At 46.6% G+C, this 21,870-nt stretch overlaps 1 protein-coding gene across 1 annotated transcript in view; it reads left to right on the top strand.

The window, feature by feature from the left end:
* Nucleotides 1-1,608: 1,608 nt before the first annotated feature.
* LPCAT3 (lysophosphatidylcholine acyltransferase 3) overlaps nucleotides 1,609-21,870 on the top strand; it is a 30,632-nt gene continuing 10,370 nt past the window's right edge. Inside the window, exon 1 of the mRNA XM_032644518.1 lies at nucleotides 1,609-1,854. Within this exon, the coding sequence (XP_032500409.1) occupies nucleotides 1,704-1,854 (151 nt within the window). The 5' untranslated portion in view covers nucleotides 1,609-1,703. The remainder of the gene's footprint in view (nucleotides 1,855-21,870) is intronic.

The raw sequence follows: 21,870 nt of genomic DNA on the forward strand, positions 1-21,870 counted from the left end.
AGTATTCCTCAACATAATCATGAAAAATAATTGTGGAAAATCATACAGTGCAATGTTACTTCACAGTTAAAACGACTGTATTACAGCTACATGTAGAAATAAGAATGTCTCAATAAAGATGTTAAGCATAAAAACAAGTTGCAAAATGATACATTCACTGTAACCATAAATATAAACTTTAAAAGCATGCAAAACTATATTATAATTGTTTCTGGATATATACAGAGTGTAAAGTATAAAAATAGGCATGGGGTTGATAAGTACCAAAGTCAGAAAGGAGGTGACCTCTGAGAAGGAAAGGAGGGAAATGCCCTGTGGAAGGGATACACCAGGCTCTTCAGCTGTACATGTGATGTTTGTTTCTTAATCTGGGGGATGTTATATTATTCTTGACTTCTCTGATTTTTTTTTAAATTTTGTCCCCCAAAAAAGAGGAGGGAGGTGAAATTTAAGGTTTCAATTCTGTCGCTGCCCCTTACTAGGGAAGGAACTTAGCGAGTTCCTTAATTTCTCCAAGCCTCTGTGTCTGTAAGAGGACATCGTAATAATAAATATCCTGTTTCATAATCAATTAAGCGAAATAATATGGGTATCAGAACTGCATAAAGCGCGAAGTGCTATAGAAGTATTAACTGTAATTGTACAAGAATGCTCCACGAATTCCAGTGGTTGCTGGAAACTCTTAGTGTTCCTTTGTTAAGTATTCTCACGGAACCTTGTTCCTTTCTCTTGCAATTACACGCTTTATATGACCGTGCGCCATCCCCACTCCACAGCTCTGGGCTCAGAGCCCAGCACAGGCCCTGGTACATTTTCGTTAGCCTAATCTGAACAGTGGAAATGAGAATGGGAAGCAAGGTGGGAAGAAAGGACTTTTATTTTGTCTTCAGTCTCTATCCTCTTTGCACTTTGATCTTGAACCTGTATTACCTGAATAGTGACAAACTAGTTTAATTTTTAATTAAAATCATAAGGACTAAATCAGCATATCTTAACTTCACCGCCTCTCGGGGGTAGGTAGTTTTAATACAGGAAGTTACATGAAATCAAAGGAGCAGGCAAAGAGTGCTGGGGGCGCCGGGCTCTCCCCACCCTCGGGGAGGGAAGGCGGCGTGCCTAACGGTTCAAGAACGGCCGAGGCGCCGTTAGGGGGCGCTCGCGAGCCCGCGGCAGGAATTCCCGCCCTCCCGTTACATGCCCCAGTAACCCCGGCGCGCCGGCGACCGAGAGTAACCTCGCGGTCGGGTGACGGCCCCCCCGCCCTGACTCTCGCCTGCTCCGTCTCAGCCAATGGGGAGGCAGCGCTCGAGCCGGCCGGACTCTCGCCCGCCCCGACTCCTCCCCCGAGCTGTTAGAACTGAGTTGTACGGTCGCCGCGCCGCCGGCTTCTGACTTTTCCAATCAAGGGTCTAGTTCCCGATTCCGAGCCCCGCCCCCTGCCGGCTCCGCGTTCATTCTCGGCCCGAGTCACCTTTGCCTTACAAACGTTCGACCCCGCCCCCTGCCTACCTTGCGGCGTGAGGCCCCGCCCCCTGCCCGGGCCGACCAATGATCGGCTGATCCCGGAGCCGCTGGGCGGTCCTGCAGCCAATGCGCACGCCGTGGGCGGGCTCCGGGCCGGAATTGGGGGTGAAGCTCCAGCGTTGTGCCCACATTTGGGGCGCGCGGAGCTGAGGGGTCTCCGGGGGGCGCCCGGAGTTAAGATGGCGTCCGCAGCCGAGGGGGACGTGGGAGCGGCGGCGGAGCTGGCGACGGTGCTGCGGTGCGGTTTCCAGAACCTGAGCCTTAACAAGTTGGCGACGTCCCTGGGCGCGTCAGAACAGGCGCTGCGGCTCATCATCTCCATCTTCCTAGGTAAGGACCCCTCGCGGAGTCCCCAAGGAACGGAGAAGTGACCGCCCCCTCTTCCCGGAGCCACCGGGAGGGCTTTGGAGGGTGCAGATGTGAATCCTAGAACACACCAACCAGCTGTGGAGAGGAAGACGAGTCTAGTCCCGAGTCTGGGGGCGCCGTGCCCTCTGAACCTCTTCACCTTTCCCTTCGACCCTTGCTGTACCCTTCTGGCCCCTCATTAGGCGCCACCACCCTCTCATCCTGCCATGCTCTACCCTGTGTCCCGGCGACCCGTCCTTATTTGTCTCTCTCTGGAGTTCTCCTCTCTGTCCATGTGTACTGCTGTTATTAATATCAACCGTCACACACGTGCTCTTCTTATTGGCAGTTATAGGCCCCCTAACTTAGATATTTTAGTCCTATGGGCCCCCTCAGCCCCATACTCCATACTTGCATATTCTGAGTGTCTCTTGTGCATTCCCAGCTTGTATTACACCTTCATCTTTTTGTCCCGCTTCTAATATTTTCCTCTTATACCATATTGCTTTTTCTTTTCCTCAGCCATACACCTGTCATTTACCCTGGAATATTGCTTTAATACTGGGCTTGGGAAACAAGAGTGGCAACTTCTTAAAAACTACCCATGCTACCCCAAGCGTTTATTGCACACGTGGTTCAAAGGATGTTTTGTATCTGCATTTATGTCACAACAAACTGTATTATAACTGATTTATAGGCTTTTTTACTGCATCCTTTCTCCGTGGTTTTTTAATACACGGAAGCAGCATGGCACAATGAGAGAAAAAAAAAAGTGTGTGGACTTGGAAAACAAATCAGACCCAGCCCTGCTGCTGCTTACAAACTGTGGGACCCTGGGCAAACCACTTAACCTCTCTGAGCCTCAGTTTTCTTATTTATGAAATGAGGACGATAATGCCTATCTGATAGGACTGCTGTAAAGTCTTGTAGGAATTCAAAGGTGAAGAGCTGATACATAAATATTTGAGTAGCTGGAAGGCTATAGGAAGGTTATGGGACATTAGCTAGGAGAGTAGGGGTGGGGAAGAACTAAGCACACAAGACTGGGGGGCAAGAGTGGGTCTGAACCACAAGAAATTTGAGATAACTTGGGCAGATGTGGAAAGCCTTAAATGCTGGGAAAGAAATTTGGAAGTTATCCAGTAGTCAGTAGAGACACTCACATATATCACCTAACCCGATCTAGATAATGGGAGAGGCATTAATTCATATTTAAACAACCTTGGGTAATGTCATTGTCACTTGCCTATTACACACCAAACCAATATAATCTTCCTTTCTTCCAGATGAAGGTCACCTTTTCCCTCCCTTGTAGAACTGTAAAATTTTAGAGGCGGACAGAACGTTTGGTTGTGTGACTTGCTTCATGTCACGTCACCCAGATCTAACCCAAATTTATCAGTACCTCAATCTAAGGTTCTCTGCACCATACCAACTTTGAACTTCCTACTTCTTCATCCTTGTCTCTGGCCCAGTTATTTGTTGGTATTCTAATTGGCAATTAAGAGTGTTTACATTTCATTCCTTAGGAAGCTCACTGCTGATGTCTCAACTATAAATTGAGAATGTAACACAAGAAACAACAAATTATAAGGGGCAACCTGTTAAATGGAGCTGGGGCTGGAATTAGGACTTGGAATCTGTCCTTTTAGTGCTGACATAATCAAATACAGCCTGTACACTCCTGGTGGACTACTATATACTATCATGGTGCATACAGCTGTCTAGAAAATTGTTTTCTCCGTATCCCACCCCTCTAACCTCATCCTCTCATTACCACCAAGCATCAAAGTAATAAACACTTGGCATAATACATCTACCACACTCCTGAGCCCCCTTGTCCATTGTACCATTTCCCACATCCCCCCTTCCTATCCCACATGCGCTATTGCCTTCAGTACCTCACAGTATATCTCACATTTAGATCAACTTGGGGTTCACGTTACCTCAGATCAGGCATAGGTCTTGCACGTGGATGTATAGGACTGTATTTTCTAGGTTTATGTTAAATAAATACATAGAAACATAAACTGATAAGCTTGTTGACAAGTGTGTGGAAGAAAGAGTGCATTCTGGTTGTAAATATGTTTCTCTTACAAAGGTATTATCACTTCTGTGTATTGTAACCTAGAAACCAGTAGCATTTCAGCAATGGAGTTCCTGAACCAGCTCTCTTGGGGAGCTGGGATACTGGAGGAAATCCTTGCTTGAGGTACCAAGAAGGCCTGTAGTCCGAAATGATTTCTGACTCACTTTCTTCACTTTCTACTAATGAGATTAATGTGGGTTAAAAGCACCTAAATGCAGGTACCCCGAGGGAAGGGTTAGGTATTATATATTGATATCAGACATTCACATTTTAAAGGGATAGTCTCATTACTTTTTTTTAAATTGTACTCGACTTTTTTAAAGGGAACTTTATTTTATTTATTTATTATTTTTTTTTTATTTATGGCTGCATTGGGTCTTCATTGCTGCGCCCAGTCTTTCTCTAGTTGCGGCGAGCGGGGGCTACTCTTTGTTGCAGTATTCAGGCTTCTCCTTGCGGTGGCTTCTCTTGATGCGGAGCACGGGCTCTAGGCGCTCAGGCTTCAGTAGTTGCAGCACACGGGCCCAGTCGTTGTGGCTGGCGGGCTCTGGAGCGCAGGCTGAGTAGTTGTGGCACACGGGCTTAGTTGCTCCGCGGCATGTGGGATCTTCCCGGACCAGGGCTCGAACCCATGTCCCCTGCGTTGGCAGGCAGATTCTTAACCACTGCGCCACCAGGGAAGTCCCAATACCTAAACTTTTTGAAACATCATTGTATCCTATGATCTTTGGAATAAACAAAATGCTCTCAGATTCTTTATGGCTTAGTTTTCCCCATTTGCTAACATCTCTTGTTATTCTCCAAATATCATCGTTACTGAATCATATGATTACCCCCTCATTACTATTTTAATTAGGTAGTCTCATTACTTTTTCCTTAACATCTTACTCTCCCTACTTGAGTTCTGTGTGCCGATCTTGAGGTGGGCCACCCAGCCTTTAAACCTTTTTAACTGAGACCCATGATAAGAAATATGTTTTACATCATGACCATTATACACATAGGTGAATGCTTGCATTGGAAGCAAAAGTTTCAGGAAACATTACTCATCCTGAGTATAGGCAGTGTGTTTGGCTATTTTCTATTTTATGTTTTAGTATTGTTGATGACCTGCTAAATTGATTTCATGACGCATTAATGGGTGACAACAAGCAATTTGAAAAATCCTGAGTTAGAGGCTGTGACTTTTTTTTTTTTTTTTTTTGCGGTACGCGGGCCTCTCACTGTTGTGGCCTCTCCCGTTTGCGGAGCACAGGCTCCGGACGTGCAGGCTCAGCGGCCATGGCTCACGGGCCCAGCCGCTCCACGGCATGTGGGATCCTCCCAGACCGGGGCACGAACCCGTGTCCCCTGCATCGGCAGGCGGACTTCCAACCACTGCGCCACCAGGGAAGCCCCGAGGCTGTGACTTTTAATATTCCGTACTTCGAGGAAAGGGTAAGCTTACGAGCACTGCTGCACTGGAGTATTTTGAGCAGACACAGGACTGTTGTGGGAGGCATGGTTTGTGTCGCACATGATTTGCCAGGAGTTTTGGTGGAAGATAAATTCCGCTGTGAGCTCTGGTGCTGCCAGATGCTACTGGAAAACATCTCGGCCTCAAAAACTTGGGTCTCAGTGTTCCTTAGCATAATTAATAACATGAATTGTCCCAAACGAATTCAATAAAATGTACCTACTGTGGGTGAAGCCCTGTACTTGACCCTTGTGAGGGCAAGGGCAGTGGTGCAGAATGAGTAATAGGGCCGGGCACCCGAAGGTATGACATACGGTCTGTTGGGGGCAGGGAATGGGCACAAGATAAGTACTGTCATAACCACAGTAACAGGCAGGAGTCTAAGTGCCATCAGAGAGTTACAGAGCTTTGTGAGATTTAAACACTGGCCCTTTAATGAACCTTGAAAGTCGTTGAATAAGGTTTCGGCAGACGGAGATGGTGAGACGGAGGAATAGGGTGAGCCAGGGGCACCGAGGCAGGGATGTGTGGTTACACATTCAGGGAACAGGAAGTGGTCCAGCTGGACCGAAGCAGAACCTAGGGAGAGAAGTGGTGGGAAATAAGACTGGAAACGTGGGTCGTGGAGCCTTGAAAGCCAAGGCAAGGAGTGTGTGCTTAGGCAGGTGATAGGGAGCCTTCCCAGATACCTGAAAGGGGAGCGATGTGGCTGGCACTGTACTGGGAGCTGATACAGCGGTAGAGCCTCTTTTGGAAGGTAGGTTCCGTGGCCACTTTCATCTACACAGCTGCTCGAGCCAGAAGCCTAAGAAGCGGCCTTGCCACCTCCCTTTCTCTCTCTCCCCTCACCCCCATCACCAAGTCCTATCCACACCACCTCCAAATTGTGTGTCAGATACACCACTTTCCTCCATCACCACGGCCACTGACCATCTGTCACCAGAACCACCTGAGCAGCCCCCAGATGGGTCTCTGATTTCTTCCTGCCCACCCAGTCTGTTCTCTGAGAGCAGCCAGGGTGGTCTGACCCTGCGCCTCTCCTACTCAGACCCCTTCAGGGGCTCCCATACACCCCTGGGAATCTCCTGCTCCAGCCTTGACTCAAGCAAGTTCACAGCCTTGTAGCCACATGGCCTTCCCCCAGTTCCTCAGAAAATGCATCAGGTCCTTTCCAACCTCGAGCCTTTCTTTGTACCTGCTGATCCCATTGCCAGCAACGCGCTGCACTCATTACCTACCTGACAGAGCCTTTTCGTCTTTCAGGCCTCAGTTCAAATATTCACTTCCTCCAAGAGTTCTTTCCTGCCTCTCATTTTAAATTAAGTCCCCTGCTGTACTTTCTCCTACTGACTGAAATCTCTTTCTAAGTATATATGCCAATGTGTAATTATATATTTGCAGATGAGGGCAGAAATCATGTAAGTTTTGTTCGTCACTGTGTACCCAGAGTTTAATACAGTACCTAGCTTATGGAAAAGGCCCAATAAATAATTGTTGAATGAGTGAATGTGTGAATGAATGACTTGGCAACTGATTACATGGAGGATAAAGAAGTAGTTGGAAAAAAAAAACAAACTGAGTCCTTCTGCCAGCATAGCTAGAAAGGTGACAGTGTCTTTCACAAATGAGAGGTCAAGAGGAGATGGTGCTCAGTGCCAGGGAATGATCTAGTTTTGGACTTGCTTTAGGTTCCAAGGGCACCTCCAGGTTGTATTGTGAAGCCTAGTGTTCAGTTCAGGAAAAAAGTTGGACTAAAGATGTAGTTTTAGGGACTTCCCTGTGGCACAGTGGTTAAGAATCCGCCTGCCAATGCAGCGGACATGGGTTCGAGCCCTGGTCCGGGAAGATCCCACATGCTGTGGAGCAGCTAAGCCCGTGTGCCACAACTACTGAGCCTGCGCTCTAGAGCCCTCAAGCCACAACTGCTGAGCCTGCGAGCCACAACTACTGAAGCCCACGTGCCACAACTACTGAAGCCCACACGCCTGGAGCCCGTGCTCCACAACAAGAGAAGCCACCACAATGAGAAGCCCATGCACCGCAACGTAGCCCCCACTCGCCACAACTAGAGAAAGCCCGCAGGCAGCAACAAAGACCCAATGCAGCCAAAAATAAATAAATAAACAAATAAATAAAGATATAGTTTTAGGAGTCAATAGTGATATCATAATTGAGTCAGGGAGGGACTGAAGCTGACACAGAAGAGAATGTAGAGTGTGTTGACGTTGCTGCCCTTTGCTGGTAATGACAGTGGCTGGCATTTATAAAGTGCTCAACGATACCCCACCTAAGCTTGCCAATTACCGCTAAGACACTTACAGTCCTCTTATCATCTCCTTTGGGTAGATAGGGAACTGGGACCTCCAAAGGTTGAATAGCTTTCCTAAGGTCACACCTGTTTCTGCCCACCTCTAAAATCCCTGCTCCACCACCTTGGGATTGGGAAGAGCACGCAGAGGTGGGAAAGGCAAAGGCCCTTGGCGTCCTTCACTGTTCTCATTCTACGTGACTGAGCCAAGATGTCAGCAGCACGTGAGATACCTCTCTGAGGCCAAAGCTGGCGCCGGCCAAATGAAGCGGATGGCCACCCCGCCCAGCGCAAGCTTCCTCCCCAAGCTTGGCCGCTGTGGCTTGGCTGGTGGGCTCACCAATGGCACTTGGGGGTAAGGACTCATTCCTCGGAGGTTCCGAATTAGCACCACTACGGTTAGCAACCTTTAAAATCAAAGGAGGTCCTGCAGTTAAGCTCCCTTTGGACCAAAGTCAGGTCTGGCCCTTCAGAACTAAATCATCATTCAGGGCAAAAAGCTTTCTTCGGGTAGCAATATGAAGAAAACCGAAGGTAAGCAAGATGGAAATTGCACTGCATTAACTAAACAAATGGGACTTCAGACCATAGTACAAAGCAGTTTCCAAAAATTCTATGATTGTGAAATAAGGGAGTTGTCCTAAATGACTTTCAAAGCCTCTTCTGATATCCTAAAAGGCTAGGTACATTCTACATTTTAGACTTTATTCTAATTCATAGCCACAAATTTCATCATAACCTAAAGCTTCCTGTTGGGGATTTCTTTTAAATATATTTTTCCAACTACTTTTTTTTTTGAAAATAAATGCTCCAACAAACCAGTTTGACACATTCATGACTTTAAAGCAATTAATTAGAATTTTACTCATTTTCTTTTTTTTTTTCACATCTTTATTGGAGTATAATTGCTTTACAATGGTGTGTTAGTTTCTGCTTTATAACAAAGTGAATCAGTTATACATATATATATGTCCCCATAGCCCTTCCCTCTTTCCAACTACTTTTTATCTACACTCCAATATCTTACATTGCACGAAACTTCATGTTTGAATGCCAGTATAACTTGAATGTCAAACAGAACCGTTTCTTTGCAGAGGCGTGCGTAAATCAGGGCCCATGAGATACACACAGAAGAATTTAACAAAAGCAATTACATGCCCACTGACATTAAATCTGTCCGGGCAGCCATGGGAACTCACTGAAGGAGTTCCGTCCAGTTCCGTCCGACCAAAATGGGATTTGGTCTTCAAAAAGGAAATGGCATTTCAGCTGGACCTTAAAAGGTGTGGAAGATTCTAGTCAGGTGGAAATAAAAAGGGAGCTTTCCAGCGGCAAAGAATAATGAGCATGTATGTGGAGAGCAGGAAAAGTGAGAAAATTTTGAGGAACAGCAAGTAATCCAGTTTGGCCAGAACAACAGAGGCTCCATAAAGGAGGAGCAGGGAAGAGCCTGGTGGAGTGTTCAGGTGTGTGGGAGGTGCAGGTGGCCGAGTAGGTTGAGTAAGCTGGCAGGACGCACATCATCTTCAGAGACCTGCGGGCCTACGTGCACGTCTCTAAAACTAATTAAGATTAAATACGTACTGGGACTTCCCTGGCAGCCCAGTGCTTAAGACTCCGTGCCTGCCCTGCAGGGGGCACGGGTTTGATTCCCGGTCAGGGAACTGGGATCCCGCATGCTGCGCGACACAGCCAAAAAGAAAAAAAAAAAAGATTAAACATGTACTACTAGCTCTTTCACCATCGACCAATTACTAAACTTCAGCCATCCTTTTCCTCATGTTCCCAAAGGCCAATTTTACTAAAGAACTTGAGGTTAAGAGTTAAGCAGTGTATCTGATAAATAATTCTTTAATGATGTTTAATTCATAACAAGCAGCAATATTTTGAAACAGAATACAAAATTCACCTGCATTTTAAAAGACAATATAGTCATCAAAGAGCTTTTTTATTTCTAGAGAACTGCCTTAGCGTATCCTTCGCATGTGTGTATTCACTCTCATTCTGCTCTGGCAAAGCGTGAGAAGCGTTGCTCCTTGGGAAGCTCTGAGGACGAAACGAGATGAGCCGTATAAACACCTGAGCAAGCCTGACCCAGGGTATCTCTAAGTAACCGTTCTCTCCCTTCCCTCAATAGATCTTCATCTCCTTCCTTTCCCAGGGCACTCCAAGTGTGGTCTTGGGGCCAGCAGCATCAGCTGTCCTAGGAACTCGTTAGACATGCAGATTCTCAGGTCCACCCCCAACCAACTGAATGAGGAACTGAGGACGGGGCCCAGTGGTCTGTGGTTTCACAAGCCCTCCAGGTTATACCGGTTCCCCTGACGTTTGAGGATCAAGGGTTTAGTGTGTGGCTTCAAGTATCCGTTTTGTAATACTTGATGTCCTGATAGTACCTTAAACTTTTTGAAATGTCATTGTATCCTATGATCTTTGGAATAAACAAAATGCTCTCAGGTTCTTTACGGCTTAGTTTTCCCCGTTTGCTAACATCTCTTGTTATTCTCCAAATCTTATGATCATTCTTGAATCATATGATTAATGTCATTATAACAACGACGTTATTATATCATTATCATCTTTATTATCAGAACTATCATCATTACCCACACCGTCTGTTGTGACTTGGAGCTTTAACAAAAATTAGGTGCCCTCATTGCAGCTGCCGGGGAAAGATGTTCTAAGCGAACTGTCCTTCTCAAGCAGAGAGTTGTTTTTTTTGGTTTTTTTGTTTTTGCGGTACGCGGGCCTCTCACTGTTGGGGCCTCTCCCGTTGGGGAGCACAGGCTCCGGACGCGCAGGCTCAGCGACCATGGCTCACGGGCCCAGCCGCTCCGCGGCATGTGGGATCCTCCCGGACCGGGGCACGAACCCGTGTCCCCTGCATCGGCAAGCAGACTCTCAACCACTGCGCTGCCAGGGAAGCCCAAGTAGAGAGTTTTTAAGGTAGGGGTGTGTGTGTTGACATTTTCCCAGCAGTTGCTGAAGTCAAGGGTAAGGAGATTTAGGGCCCACTTGGAGTTCTCTTGATGAAGCAATAATAGCTTCCTAGAGACCTTAAAGCCTAAGACTTGTGTAGCCCAAAAGATGTTGCATGCATCTTTATTTACCTCTATTTTCAAAACAAGAAGGGGAAGCGGGGGGCGAGTAAGACACTAAAAATAAGGATAAGTAATTTCTGGATAAGAATTTCCTTTTGGTTTAAAATGGACTGCTTTTGAAATCTAAGTTCCTCCCTATTCAAGCAGTGGCTTTGAAGATAAGTGAGATTCATGAAACTCTGGACACCCTGAATGAAGGATTCTGTCTGAAAACCATGTGTACTATAATTGTTAGTAATAGAGGCGTCTGATGGAAGTGTCATTGCGTTCAAATTATAGAGACAGTTGGCCAGAAAGCGGGTAGAGGGTCAGGCCAGAAATGGTCAGATTCAGGTTTTGTTCTTGATTCACGTGAAGTCAAGTAGGTGGTTTAAATGCCTCACGCTAACCATAGGCTAAGTTTAAATTAAAAAGCTTTGTCAATTAAAGATACTTTTCAGTATCAAGTAGCTATCATGTTGCTACGGCATTTTGATAAGAAAAGTATACATAGTCAGACATGAATAAAGACACGATGTAAAGAACGGACTTGAGGACACGGGGAGAGGGAAGGGTAAGCTGGGATGAAGTGAGAGAGTGACACTGACATATATACACTACCAAATATAAAATAGATAGCTAGTGGGAAGCAGCCGCATGGCACAGGGAGATCAGCTCGGTGCTTTGTGACCACCTAGAGGGGTGGGATAGGGAGGGTGGGAGGGAGACGCAAGAGGGAGGGGATATGGGGATATATGTATACGTATAGCTGATTCACCTTGTTATACAGCAGAAACTAACACAACATTGTAAAACAATTATACTCCAATACAGATGTTTAAAAAAAAGTATACATAGTCATACCTGCTAAATGAAATTATAAGTGATGAGATAGTAATTTTGCAGGCAATTAAGAAGTCACTGTAAACAAAAAATAGAGGACTGGTGTGCATATGTTGTTTGCACATCTGAGGAGGATATGAGAGCCCAGGAGGCTAAGTTCTGGTCACTGTATATTTGTATGTGCTCTAATGAGAAGTGGCTTCCATGTAGACGTGCTAAATGGCTTATAGCTCTTGAGGTTTCCAGTTTCTGCTGTGATAGCAATTCTAAACTCAGATGGACACCACTCTGGATTACTGTCCATAAATATAAAACTTCTGTTTGCAAGCCAGCAAGCGGAGGCCAACTGGAACGGTGCCCTTTAAGGCTCCTATGGCTTATACCTCAGACAAAGGTAGAACAGACTGATACAGTTGGAGGACAGCATACAGGGCCCTGGTTAAAAATATTGACCCATAAGGGCTACTAGAAATCCTTTTTTTTTTTTTTTTTTTGCGGTACGCGTGCCTCTCACTGTTGTGGCCTCTCCTGTTGCGGAGCACAGGCTCCGGACGCGCAGGCTCAGCGGCCATGGCTCACGGGCCCAGCCGCTCCGCGGCATGTGGGATCTTCCTGGACCAGGGCACGAACCCGTGTTCCCTGCATGGCCAGGCGGACTCTCAACCACTGTGCCACCAGGGAAGCCCCATAAATATCTTTTAAGTGGCCTCAAGGAAGTACATGTATAATGCTTTTACAGATATTTTCTCTTTTAATCTGCACACCAGCCTGCAAGATGGCTAATATTTTCCCTGTCAGCTGAAAGAAAAACGCACAACCTAAAAATTGCAAGTTACGTTTTTTTTTTTTTTTTTTTTTTTTTTTTTTGCGTTACGCGGGCCTCTCAATGCTGCGGCCTCTCCCGCCGCGGAGCACAGGCTCCGGACGCGCAGGCCCAGCGGCCATGGCTCACGGGCCCAGCCGCTCCGCGGCATGTGGGATCTTCCCGGACCAGGGCACGAACCCGTGTTCCCTGCATGGCCAGGCGGACTCTCAACCACTGCGCCACCAGGGAGGCCCGCAAGTTAAGTTTTATTCGGGGACCTTACTGAGGACTATAGCCCTGGAAACAGTCTCTCAGATAGCTCTGAGGAACTGCCCCGAAGAGGCAAGGGAGGAGCCAGGATATATAGGAATTTTTTGCTGGGAAAAAACATGTAGTCGAGCATCAAAAGATTACTGCTAATCACAAAGAACAGACATCTCAAATTAATGATTTTAGTGCTTTTCTCTGTATGGGAAGATGCAAGAATCTGGGCTGATTGAAACTATTCCTTAGATATACATCTTAACTATCCAGGGCCCGTATCCAAAGCCCAGAATCCTTCAGTTTTTCTCCATCCTGAATTCCCCTCTGGGTGCATTGTCGGTGGGTGACTGCAGTGCCTGATGGCTTGGTCCCTGTAGAACTGGAATGGGGAGGGCAACATTCTTTTCTTTACATCCCTATTTCAGAGATGAAGCAATTAAGGTACAAAGAATCTAAGTGATTCGCCCAAGTGGCAGAGCCGAATTTCTAAACCAGTTTACTCTGATTCCTGAGTCCGGAGATATTCTAGCTAGAATCAGATAATCTGGCTAGAAGTTGCCACCATGTGGTTCGCTAACTTGCAAAGAATTAAAATGTGATAAAAGGCACTGAATATAAGCAACAGGAGTGCCATTTATCTTTGCTAGAAAAGGCATTTCGGTGTCTTAAAGTGCGTCAAAGTCAGTCAACATCTGTTGTCCCCGTTCCACTAAAGGCAAGAACTGCTGGTCCACAGCCTTAACATTCTTTCAGTCTATAAATTTTTGTCATAACAAAATAACTACGTGACCATCTGAACAATCTGTAGTAGTACAGAAAAGACTGTAATCCAGATGTTCACAGATGAGGACGGTGTTCCGAGCATCCCTTTTGCCATCTGATCAGGCTTGAGATACTCCTGAGGGCTGGCCACTGCCGGGCGACTGACTTTTCCTGGGCTCAGAAGCCAGTGAGCGCCTGTGAGTGTCTGCTCCCCATAGGGTCACACAGAGGGGATTGGCGGCTTCAGGGCTGGTCTGTTGTAGTATTATAACTTTTCAGCTTTGGCAGCAGGTTCCACCAGCCCGCCGGCATGTGTGTCATTGACACTAAGCTTAAGAAATCCTTGCTTATTAACTACCAAGAGCACGTGGTCTGAGTGAAGCAATTAAAGACTGACTTTTGGTGGGACTTCGGGGCAGTTCAGGTTTAGGTTGTTTATTTGGGCCAAGTGACTAAAAAAACTAGTATTTCTTAATCTTCATAAGAACACTTTTCCTTTCTTTCTCACAAGTAACAGCTGTTTACTAGTTTACCCTTAAAATGTCCCCTCTGTTCTTCATTTATTCCCAGGACATTTTGATCATTTCTCCCAGTTTCCCTGAATCCTGTACTACAGTTGTCAAAACGTTTGAGATACTCAGCTGGAGGTCACTTTCAGAAATGAACTGCACAGGGAATTCCCTGGTGGTCCAGGGGTTAGGACCTGGCACCTGCACCACTGTGGGCCTGGGTTCGATCCCTGGTCGGGGAACTAAGATTCTGCAAGCCACGTGGCATGGCCAAAAAATTGGAGGAAAAAAAAGAAACCAGGGCTTCTCTGGTGGCGCAGTGGTTGGGGGTCCGCTTGCCAATGCAGGGGACATGGGTTCGTGCCCCGATCCGGGAAGATCCCACAGGCCACAGCGCAGCTGGGCCCGTGGGCCATGGCCGCTGAGCCTGCGCATCCAGAGCCTGTGCTCCGCAGTGGGAGGGGCCGCAGCAGTGGGAGGCCCGCATGCCGCAAAAAAAAAAAAGAAAAAAAAAAAAAGAAATGAGCTGCACAGTACGAGGGTAGGGACAGGGAGTCCCCAAGAATTGATGAAGAAAGAAAGTAGGGAAGAGCACCTAAATTTAGCACTGAAATGAAGTTTTTGAATCGTTTTAGATAGGAAGATAAGCAGACGTAAACATGGGCCTGTATGCGTCGGTGAACAGAGAATCAGAGAATAATACAGCTGTAGCTTTAAAAGCACACAGCTGGTTGTTAGAGATGCACTCGCAGGCCACTGCCAGGTGTCAAGGCATGCGGCAAAAGTTTCAACATGGAAATCAAGTGATGTGGGTTCTAATTGTAGCTCTGCTCTGTTAACCTGAGGCGTGCCAGTTATCCCCTTTGGGCCTTAATTTCTTATCTAATGAAGGGTTTGGAGTCAGTGATTCCTAAGGTTTCGTGGGTTCGAAGAATCTGGATCTTATGAATCACCATTCAGCATATGATTCAGCCCGAGCCATACAGACTGTCAGAGTGGGGAAGGTGTGTTGGCACCTAATCTGCAGAAGAGAAACAGGGCCATCGTGAACAGCTTTCAAAGGCGAGCTTCATCCCCACCTCAGTGTCCATAACCTCCCCGTGTTCTTCCGGCTGGCAGAGTGATCAGTAACCCAGCTGGAAGCATTCAGTGCCTTCATCAGTTACCTGTCCCCGAGAAGAGACAGTGTCACGCAGGGCCTCACTCTCTTTCCTATTTCTACTTGTCTTCCTTTTCTCCGTATAGTTCTTCAGCACAAGGAATTTCCACTTTGGTGAAAGAAAAGAAAAGAAATTTGAGTGGCAGATCTTCACAGTAGAAATAAGAATGATAAAAGTATCATGTGAAAATATTTGGTAAAAATAATCTACAAATAAGCCATATTCAAAAGCAGTCCTGTTTTATATTCTAGTCTGTGATTCTTGGGAAAATTGAACTGAAATTTGATCCTGAAAGTGGCTTTCCAGTTGCCCAAAGCAAAATGCCCATTATCTACGGGAACATTACATAGTCTAGGAAACTTCCAACATCCAGATGACGCAAGGCTGAAACAGGTTTTTCCAACCACCTCCTTTAACCAGAAATTCCAGAGTCACCATAACCGTGTCAGTAAACAAGCCCTAAGAGCAGTGATGGGCAGACATAGCCTTCTTTTGAGATCCTCTGTCCCCCATCCCTTTATCTCTGACCATAAGCATGAATTTTGAGTTTGAGATGACTTTTCGTCACTTCACTCTAAGGAGCCCATTGACACTCTGAACCAGATCTTCTCACAGGAGGCGAGGGCAAGTGGCCCTGGGCTGGGGGTATGTTACCATGTTCCTGCAGGCCAAGGAAGAAATGGGTAGACAGGAAACAGAGGCGATGAGCTAGACCACAACTCTGGGAGGTTGACTGCAAAAGGGCAGTAGCTGGAAGGAGCAGCACAGGGCCAAGGAGCGGGGGGGCTAGAGGGGTGGGGCTGTGCCTTTGGAAGGGGGCGGAGGGAATGTGCGGAGCGACCGAGTCATGCGTGGATCCGGCTTCATCAGTCACGAGCAGTCAGTACAGGTTAGATAACTGCTTTGATGTGTTTGAGGTCACTGTATTCGTAAAATGCAGACCATAAATGATTACTTACCTCATATCGTTGTGAGGACTCACTGGGGTAATGTGCCTACATTTCGTGTAAAACTCAATACATGACACATGGTAAGCCCTTGATAAAGGTTAGTTGCCAGCATTGATGATAATACTTGTTATTATTGGGAAGAAAAGACTGAGGAAGCTGGCAAGAAAGATCACAGACGAAGTTCCCACCTAAGAGTGGTTGGGGTAGATAGAATTCAGAGGATTGGGACCAAAGGGAAGGAGGGGAGTTTAAAGAGAGGGTGTTTAAAGAGAAGGGAGGGACATCTTCCCCTGAGTCTGGAGAGAAGGAGAAAAGCTTGGATTTCAAGCAGAGCTTCTTCAGTTTTCCCGCGGACAGCTCCCTGAAGGCCAGGGTGGAAAACTAAACAAAGGTATCCTCTCCGGGGCTCAGGGACTCAGCCTAAAGCAGCTGTTGAAAGACAGAAGTGTCATTGAAGGCTCGTGTTGTATCTTTAAAATACAGGACAACTTGGCATTCCATTTTGTATAATGGATTTGTTTTACCAGTTAAATTACTTGAGAATTTTTCCTGCAGAACTTCTAGGAAAGTGGGCATGCCACACCTGTCTCCCAGCTCCTATCAGTTGCTTACGTTTAGACAATGAGACACGGACATTGGCGGCGATGTTCTAAATCAGAACTTGGGAGCTCTCTGCCACGCTCCTACGCAGTCCCAGCTTCTGAAGAAAGAAGCGTGTTCCACAGCTGAGGAATTGCCCACTCCTGTTTTCGATAACCTTTCCAAAGAGAATCAGTCGAGTTGACTGATTCCCTGGGCGTGGGCTGGGGTCCCTGCAGCCCTCTGTCTCATCCAGCTCCTCCTACACGGCCGTTCTTCCCGAGGGACAGCCCTCACCACCCATCTCACTGAGGAGAGGAAGGTTCTTTTCCTGAACTTGCTCACCCGCCTCCCAGGTTTCTCTGCCAGTCTCCTTGCCTCACCCTCCAGTCTCAGGGGAAGGGCCAGGGCTTCTTCCCTCTTTCTGCGGTAAACGCTTGTTGCTCTCCCACAGATACTGTCCTCGCCCACTATACTGCTTGTCTTCTTCCATAAAATACATATGGGAATGTCCCCGGTGGCGCAGTGGTTAAGAATCTGCCTGCCAATGTAGGGGACACGGGTTCGAGCCCTGGTCCGGGAAGATCCCACATGCCGCGGAGCAACTAAGCCCGTGCGCCACAACTACTGAGCCTGCGCTCTAGAGCCCGCGAGCCACAATTACTGAGCCCGCATGCCACAACTACTGCAGCCCGTGCGCCTAGAGCCCGTGCTCCACAACGAGAGAAGCCACCGCATTGAGAAGCCTGCACACCACAACGAAGAGCAGCCCCCGCTCACCACAACTAGAGAAAGCCCGCGCACAGCAACGAAGACCCAATGCAGCCAAAAACAAATAAATAAATTTATTTAAAAAAAAAAAACAAAGCAGCATGCCATCTCCCAAGCATACACAAACAGAAAGAATCCAGAGACATCCCTCCCCAACAAAAAAAACCACATATGGATAGAACATCTCTGTCTTAGAAATGCTTCCCTTCACTCAGTGGCCACGCTCTCTGGCCAGAGTCTTTTACTGCCTACTGCCTCGCTTCCACATCCAGCCTGCATTTCCTCTTGGTCCAGCCCCCGCTTCTTAGCTGGCCCCCAGGTCCCAGCCCCGGTGTCCCTCGTGCTGCTCTGTTTCACGGTGACTAACGACCTCATTGTGAACGTCTTCCTCACGCTCCTTAGACTTCCGGCACATTCGATGTTTTTAAACTCCTTTCCTACCGCAGAAGTCATCTTCCTTTCTCACATGGGTACTGTCCTCATTTACCTCTTGTTCTCTGTTTTATCTCCGTTTCTTTTGCTTGGCTCCCTTCAGTACAGGCATTTTCCAGGACCCAGCCCTCCCTTTGCGGCCTCTCCCTGTGAGAGTTTTATCTGGCTTCAGTTGTTGCCAGCAGAGCCAGCTGTCTCCTCTGATCTGTGTGTCTCTGGCAGTGGCACCACCTTCTGACATGGAACCTTGAGGCCAGTGGTCTTCCCATTGTGGTCCATGTACCCTAGGGGTACATGAAGACTTTCCAGGGGATACATGGGCACGGATGAGGGAATCCACTTTCAGATTCTAAGCTTCCATATGTATTCTTTTCTAAAATTGACGTGCTTGAGACAGTGTCTGCTCTGAAAGTTCTCTTACAGTCACTCTTCACCAGCCTTTAGAAAGGAGACTTGCCCAGTGGTCCAGTGGTTTAGACTCTGTGCTTCCACTGCAGGGGATGCAGGTTCGATCCCCGGTCGGGGAAGTTCTGCATGCCGCACGGCGTGGCAAAGAAAAAAAAAGGAGAAAGGCCCGGGGGTAAGGGGTGCCCCAGGGAAACATTTCACAGGAGCCACGAAAGTGAAGCAAAGAGGAGCAGCCCCTTATTTTATCCAGGAGACAAACTCATGACAACCTTCTGCCTTATTGTTCCATCTTAGAAGTAGAATTCAGAGACAAGGTGGTTGTCATGAGGAGAAGTATTAACTTGTTTATTTGAATTAAAAAATGAGGTTAGACCTCTTTTGACAGAAAGTGATCAAGCTGATTGGTTTGCCATTTAGATTACAAGGCAGACGTTTTCCATGTGTACTTAAAGCACACCTTCAATATACATGTTTAAAAACACATCATTTGCTGTTGTTTAAACTTACAGACACAGATGCAGAGAACGAACGTACAGATACCAAGGGGGAAGGTTGGGGGTGGGAGGAATTGGGAGATTGGGATTGACACGTATACACTATCGAGACCATGTATAAAATAGACAACTAATGAGAATTTACTGCATAGCGCAGGGAACTCTACTCAATGCTCTGTGGTGACCTAAATGGGAAGGAAATCCAAATAAGAGGGGGTATGTGTACATGTACTGCTGATTCACTTTGCAGTACAGTAGAAACTAACACAACATTGTAAAGCAACTGTACTCCAATAAAAATTAATTAAAAGCAAAAAAAAACGTATAAACGTTAGATGGCAACTTACAAATGTGAGAAGGCATCTATATTTTTTCAGAATTCTTTCAGGGGCTATTCCATCGAAAAAGTTTGAAGGGGCTTCCCTGGTGGCACAGTGGTTGAGAGTCCGCCTGCCGATTCAGGGGACACGGGTTCGTGCCCTGGTCCGGGAGGATCCCACGTGCCGCGGAGCGGCTGGGCCCGTGAGCCATGGCCACTGAGCCTGCGCGTCCGGAGCCTGTGCTCTGCAACGGGAGAGGCCACAACAGTGAGAGGCCCGCGTACCGCAAAAAAAAAATAAAAAGTTTGAAGACCATTGTAGGGGCTTAGCCACCTTTAATTTATCCCTTTCCATCATAACCCCTGTTCCAGTCATTCCTCTTGATTTTTTTTCCTATTAGATCAATTTCAGACTCTGCCTGGTTTTCCAAACCTTCCTGTCCCTTCTTGTGGTCAAGCCGGTCTTGTGAAGTGACTGTTCCATGCTGTTTCCTACCACCGTGTCTTTAGTACATAATTCTCCTGCCCATTCCTTATTTCTTCTCTTTTCATCCTGACTGCTGTGTTCATTATTGACCTCTCCTCTAACCTCTACAACATTGGCTATTCCATGCAATTAGCATTTATAGAACATCGTTGCTTGATTTTCTTTTCTCTCTAAAAAGCTCCTTAAGAGTCTAAAAGCATCTCTTACACTCTACCATATTCTCCTTTTGCCTAATGCATTGCTGACCACATAATGGATGCTCTATAAATATTTTATTGACTGCCTAGAATACAGTATTTGTTCATTCATTCTTTTATTCTTTCCTCCATTCAACAAATATTTTTGAGACCTTTTTTGTACCAGGAAAAGACCGTTTCTGTACCAGGAAAAGATCTTTTTTGCACAAGGCACTTGTGGTACAGCAGGGGAAAAAAAGAGACAAAAATCCTTGCCTTCAAAGACTGATAAATAAGTAGAATACATTGTATGTGAAAGAGTAATAAGTGTTGAGGGGAAATAGAAAAATGAAGTAAGAAAGAAGAACAGGAAGTGTGTGTTGGTGGCATAGAGGGTGGGATGAGTGTGTGCAGTTTTAGATACTATGAAGGCCTCACTGATAAGATGACATTTTAGTAAAAATCTGAAGGGCTGGAGGGACTTGAGCTTATCTGTGAAAGAGCATCCCAGGCAAGGAACCTATTAATGCGAAGGCTCTAAGGTTGCACCTGGCTGGCATTCCAGGAAGGGCAGCCGAGAGTAAGAGATGAGTCAGAGAAAGGTGGGGTAGTGATGAACAGATCAGTCTGGTAGGTTCTGGTTGGACTTCGGCTTTTGCTGAGTGAGACTGAAGGCCTATGGGGCGATTAGTCAGGAGGCGACTGTAATAGTACAGGCCAGAGGGACTTCCCTGGTGGCACAGTGGTTAAGAATCCGTCTGCCAATGCAGGGGACACGGGTTCGAGCCCTGGTCCAGGAAGATCCCACATGCCGCGGAGCAACTAAGCCCGTGCGCCACAACTACTGAGCCTGCGCTCTAGAGCCCGTGAGCCACAACTACTGGGCCCACGTGCCACAGTTGCGGAAACCCGTGTGCCTAGAGCCCGTGCTCCGCAACAAAAGAAGCCACTGCAAGGAGAAGCCCACGCACCACAATGAAGAGTAGCCCCCCGCTCGCCGCAACTAGAGAAAGCCCGCATGCAGCAACAAAGACCCAATGCAGCCAAAAATAAATAAAAATTTCATAAAATACTATAGAAAAATTTTTAAATGGTACAGGCCAGAGATGGCATTGACCTGGACCAGGGGAAGAAGTGGTCAAATTCCGGGTTCACTTTGAAGGTAGAACAGACAGAGTTTGCTGACAGACTGGTTGCAGGGGGAGGGTGGGGTTCAGGAAGGATGAGAAGGTCGCAGAGCTTCAGCCTCGAGTGAGCAGAAAAGTGAGTTGGCGTTTGCTGAAATGAGGAAGCCAGGGGAGGAGCAGGCTTTGTGAGAGAGATGTGTTAGCAGTTCAGTTTGACACCTGTTAAATTTGAGATATCCGTTAGGCGTGCACCCAGTCCACGTTGTACACGAGTGTGAAGAACAAATTTGGGAGCCATCAGCAAACAGATGGTATTTAAAGCCATGTGGCTGGAGGAGATCGCCGGGCACTTCTCTGTTAAAGCAGAGGTTGAAGCAGTCTCACAGTTATTGAGTATCTAATATGTACCAGGCTTAATATATGAACCCAAACCTAGATACTCACTTTACTGATGAAACTGAGGACCAAAAAAAATTAACTCATCAACCAGCCTGAGGGAGCAGCTAGTAAGTAGCAGAACCAGGATTCAAACTGAGATCTGTCTCAACTCCAGAGTTCGTGTTCTTCTAACCATACAGCGCCTTAATTTAATAGTACGTTGCGTTTTAGAAAAAATGCTCTTGGCAAACCATAATCAGTATCCTTATAAAATAAATATGCTGTGACTCTTCTTCTGAAATGAAGATGGGAAGGAAATCCCTTAGTCATTTGTCACATGGAATGGAGATTAGATTCAGAAGCCCTGATACCCACTTTCACCAGAATTTCTCAGTTAAGGCCTGCTTTACAAACTCCCTGTAACTTTATGTGAATGTGTGTGTGTGTGTGTGTGTGTGTGTGTAATTTTTGTGACCACTTACAATATTTTAGGCTGTGCTAACTACTTTATATGCATTATCTCCTTTAGTCCTTACAACAACTCATTGAGGCAGGTACTGTCCCCATTTTACAGATGAGGAAACTGACGCTCAACATCAAA

Source organism: Phocoena sinus, chromosome 10, assembly GCF_008692025.1.
Source record: "Phocoena sinus isolate mPhoSin1 chromosome 10, mPhoSin1.pri, whole genome shotgun sequence".
In the NCBI taxonomy this organism is placed as follows: Eukaryota; Metazoa; Chordata; class Mammalia; order Artiodactyla; family Phocoenidae; genus Phocoena; species Phocoena sinus.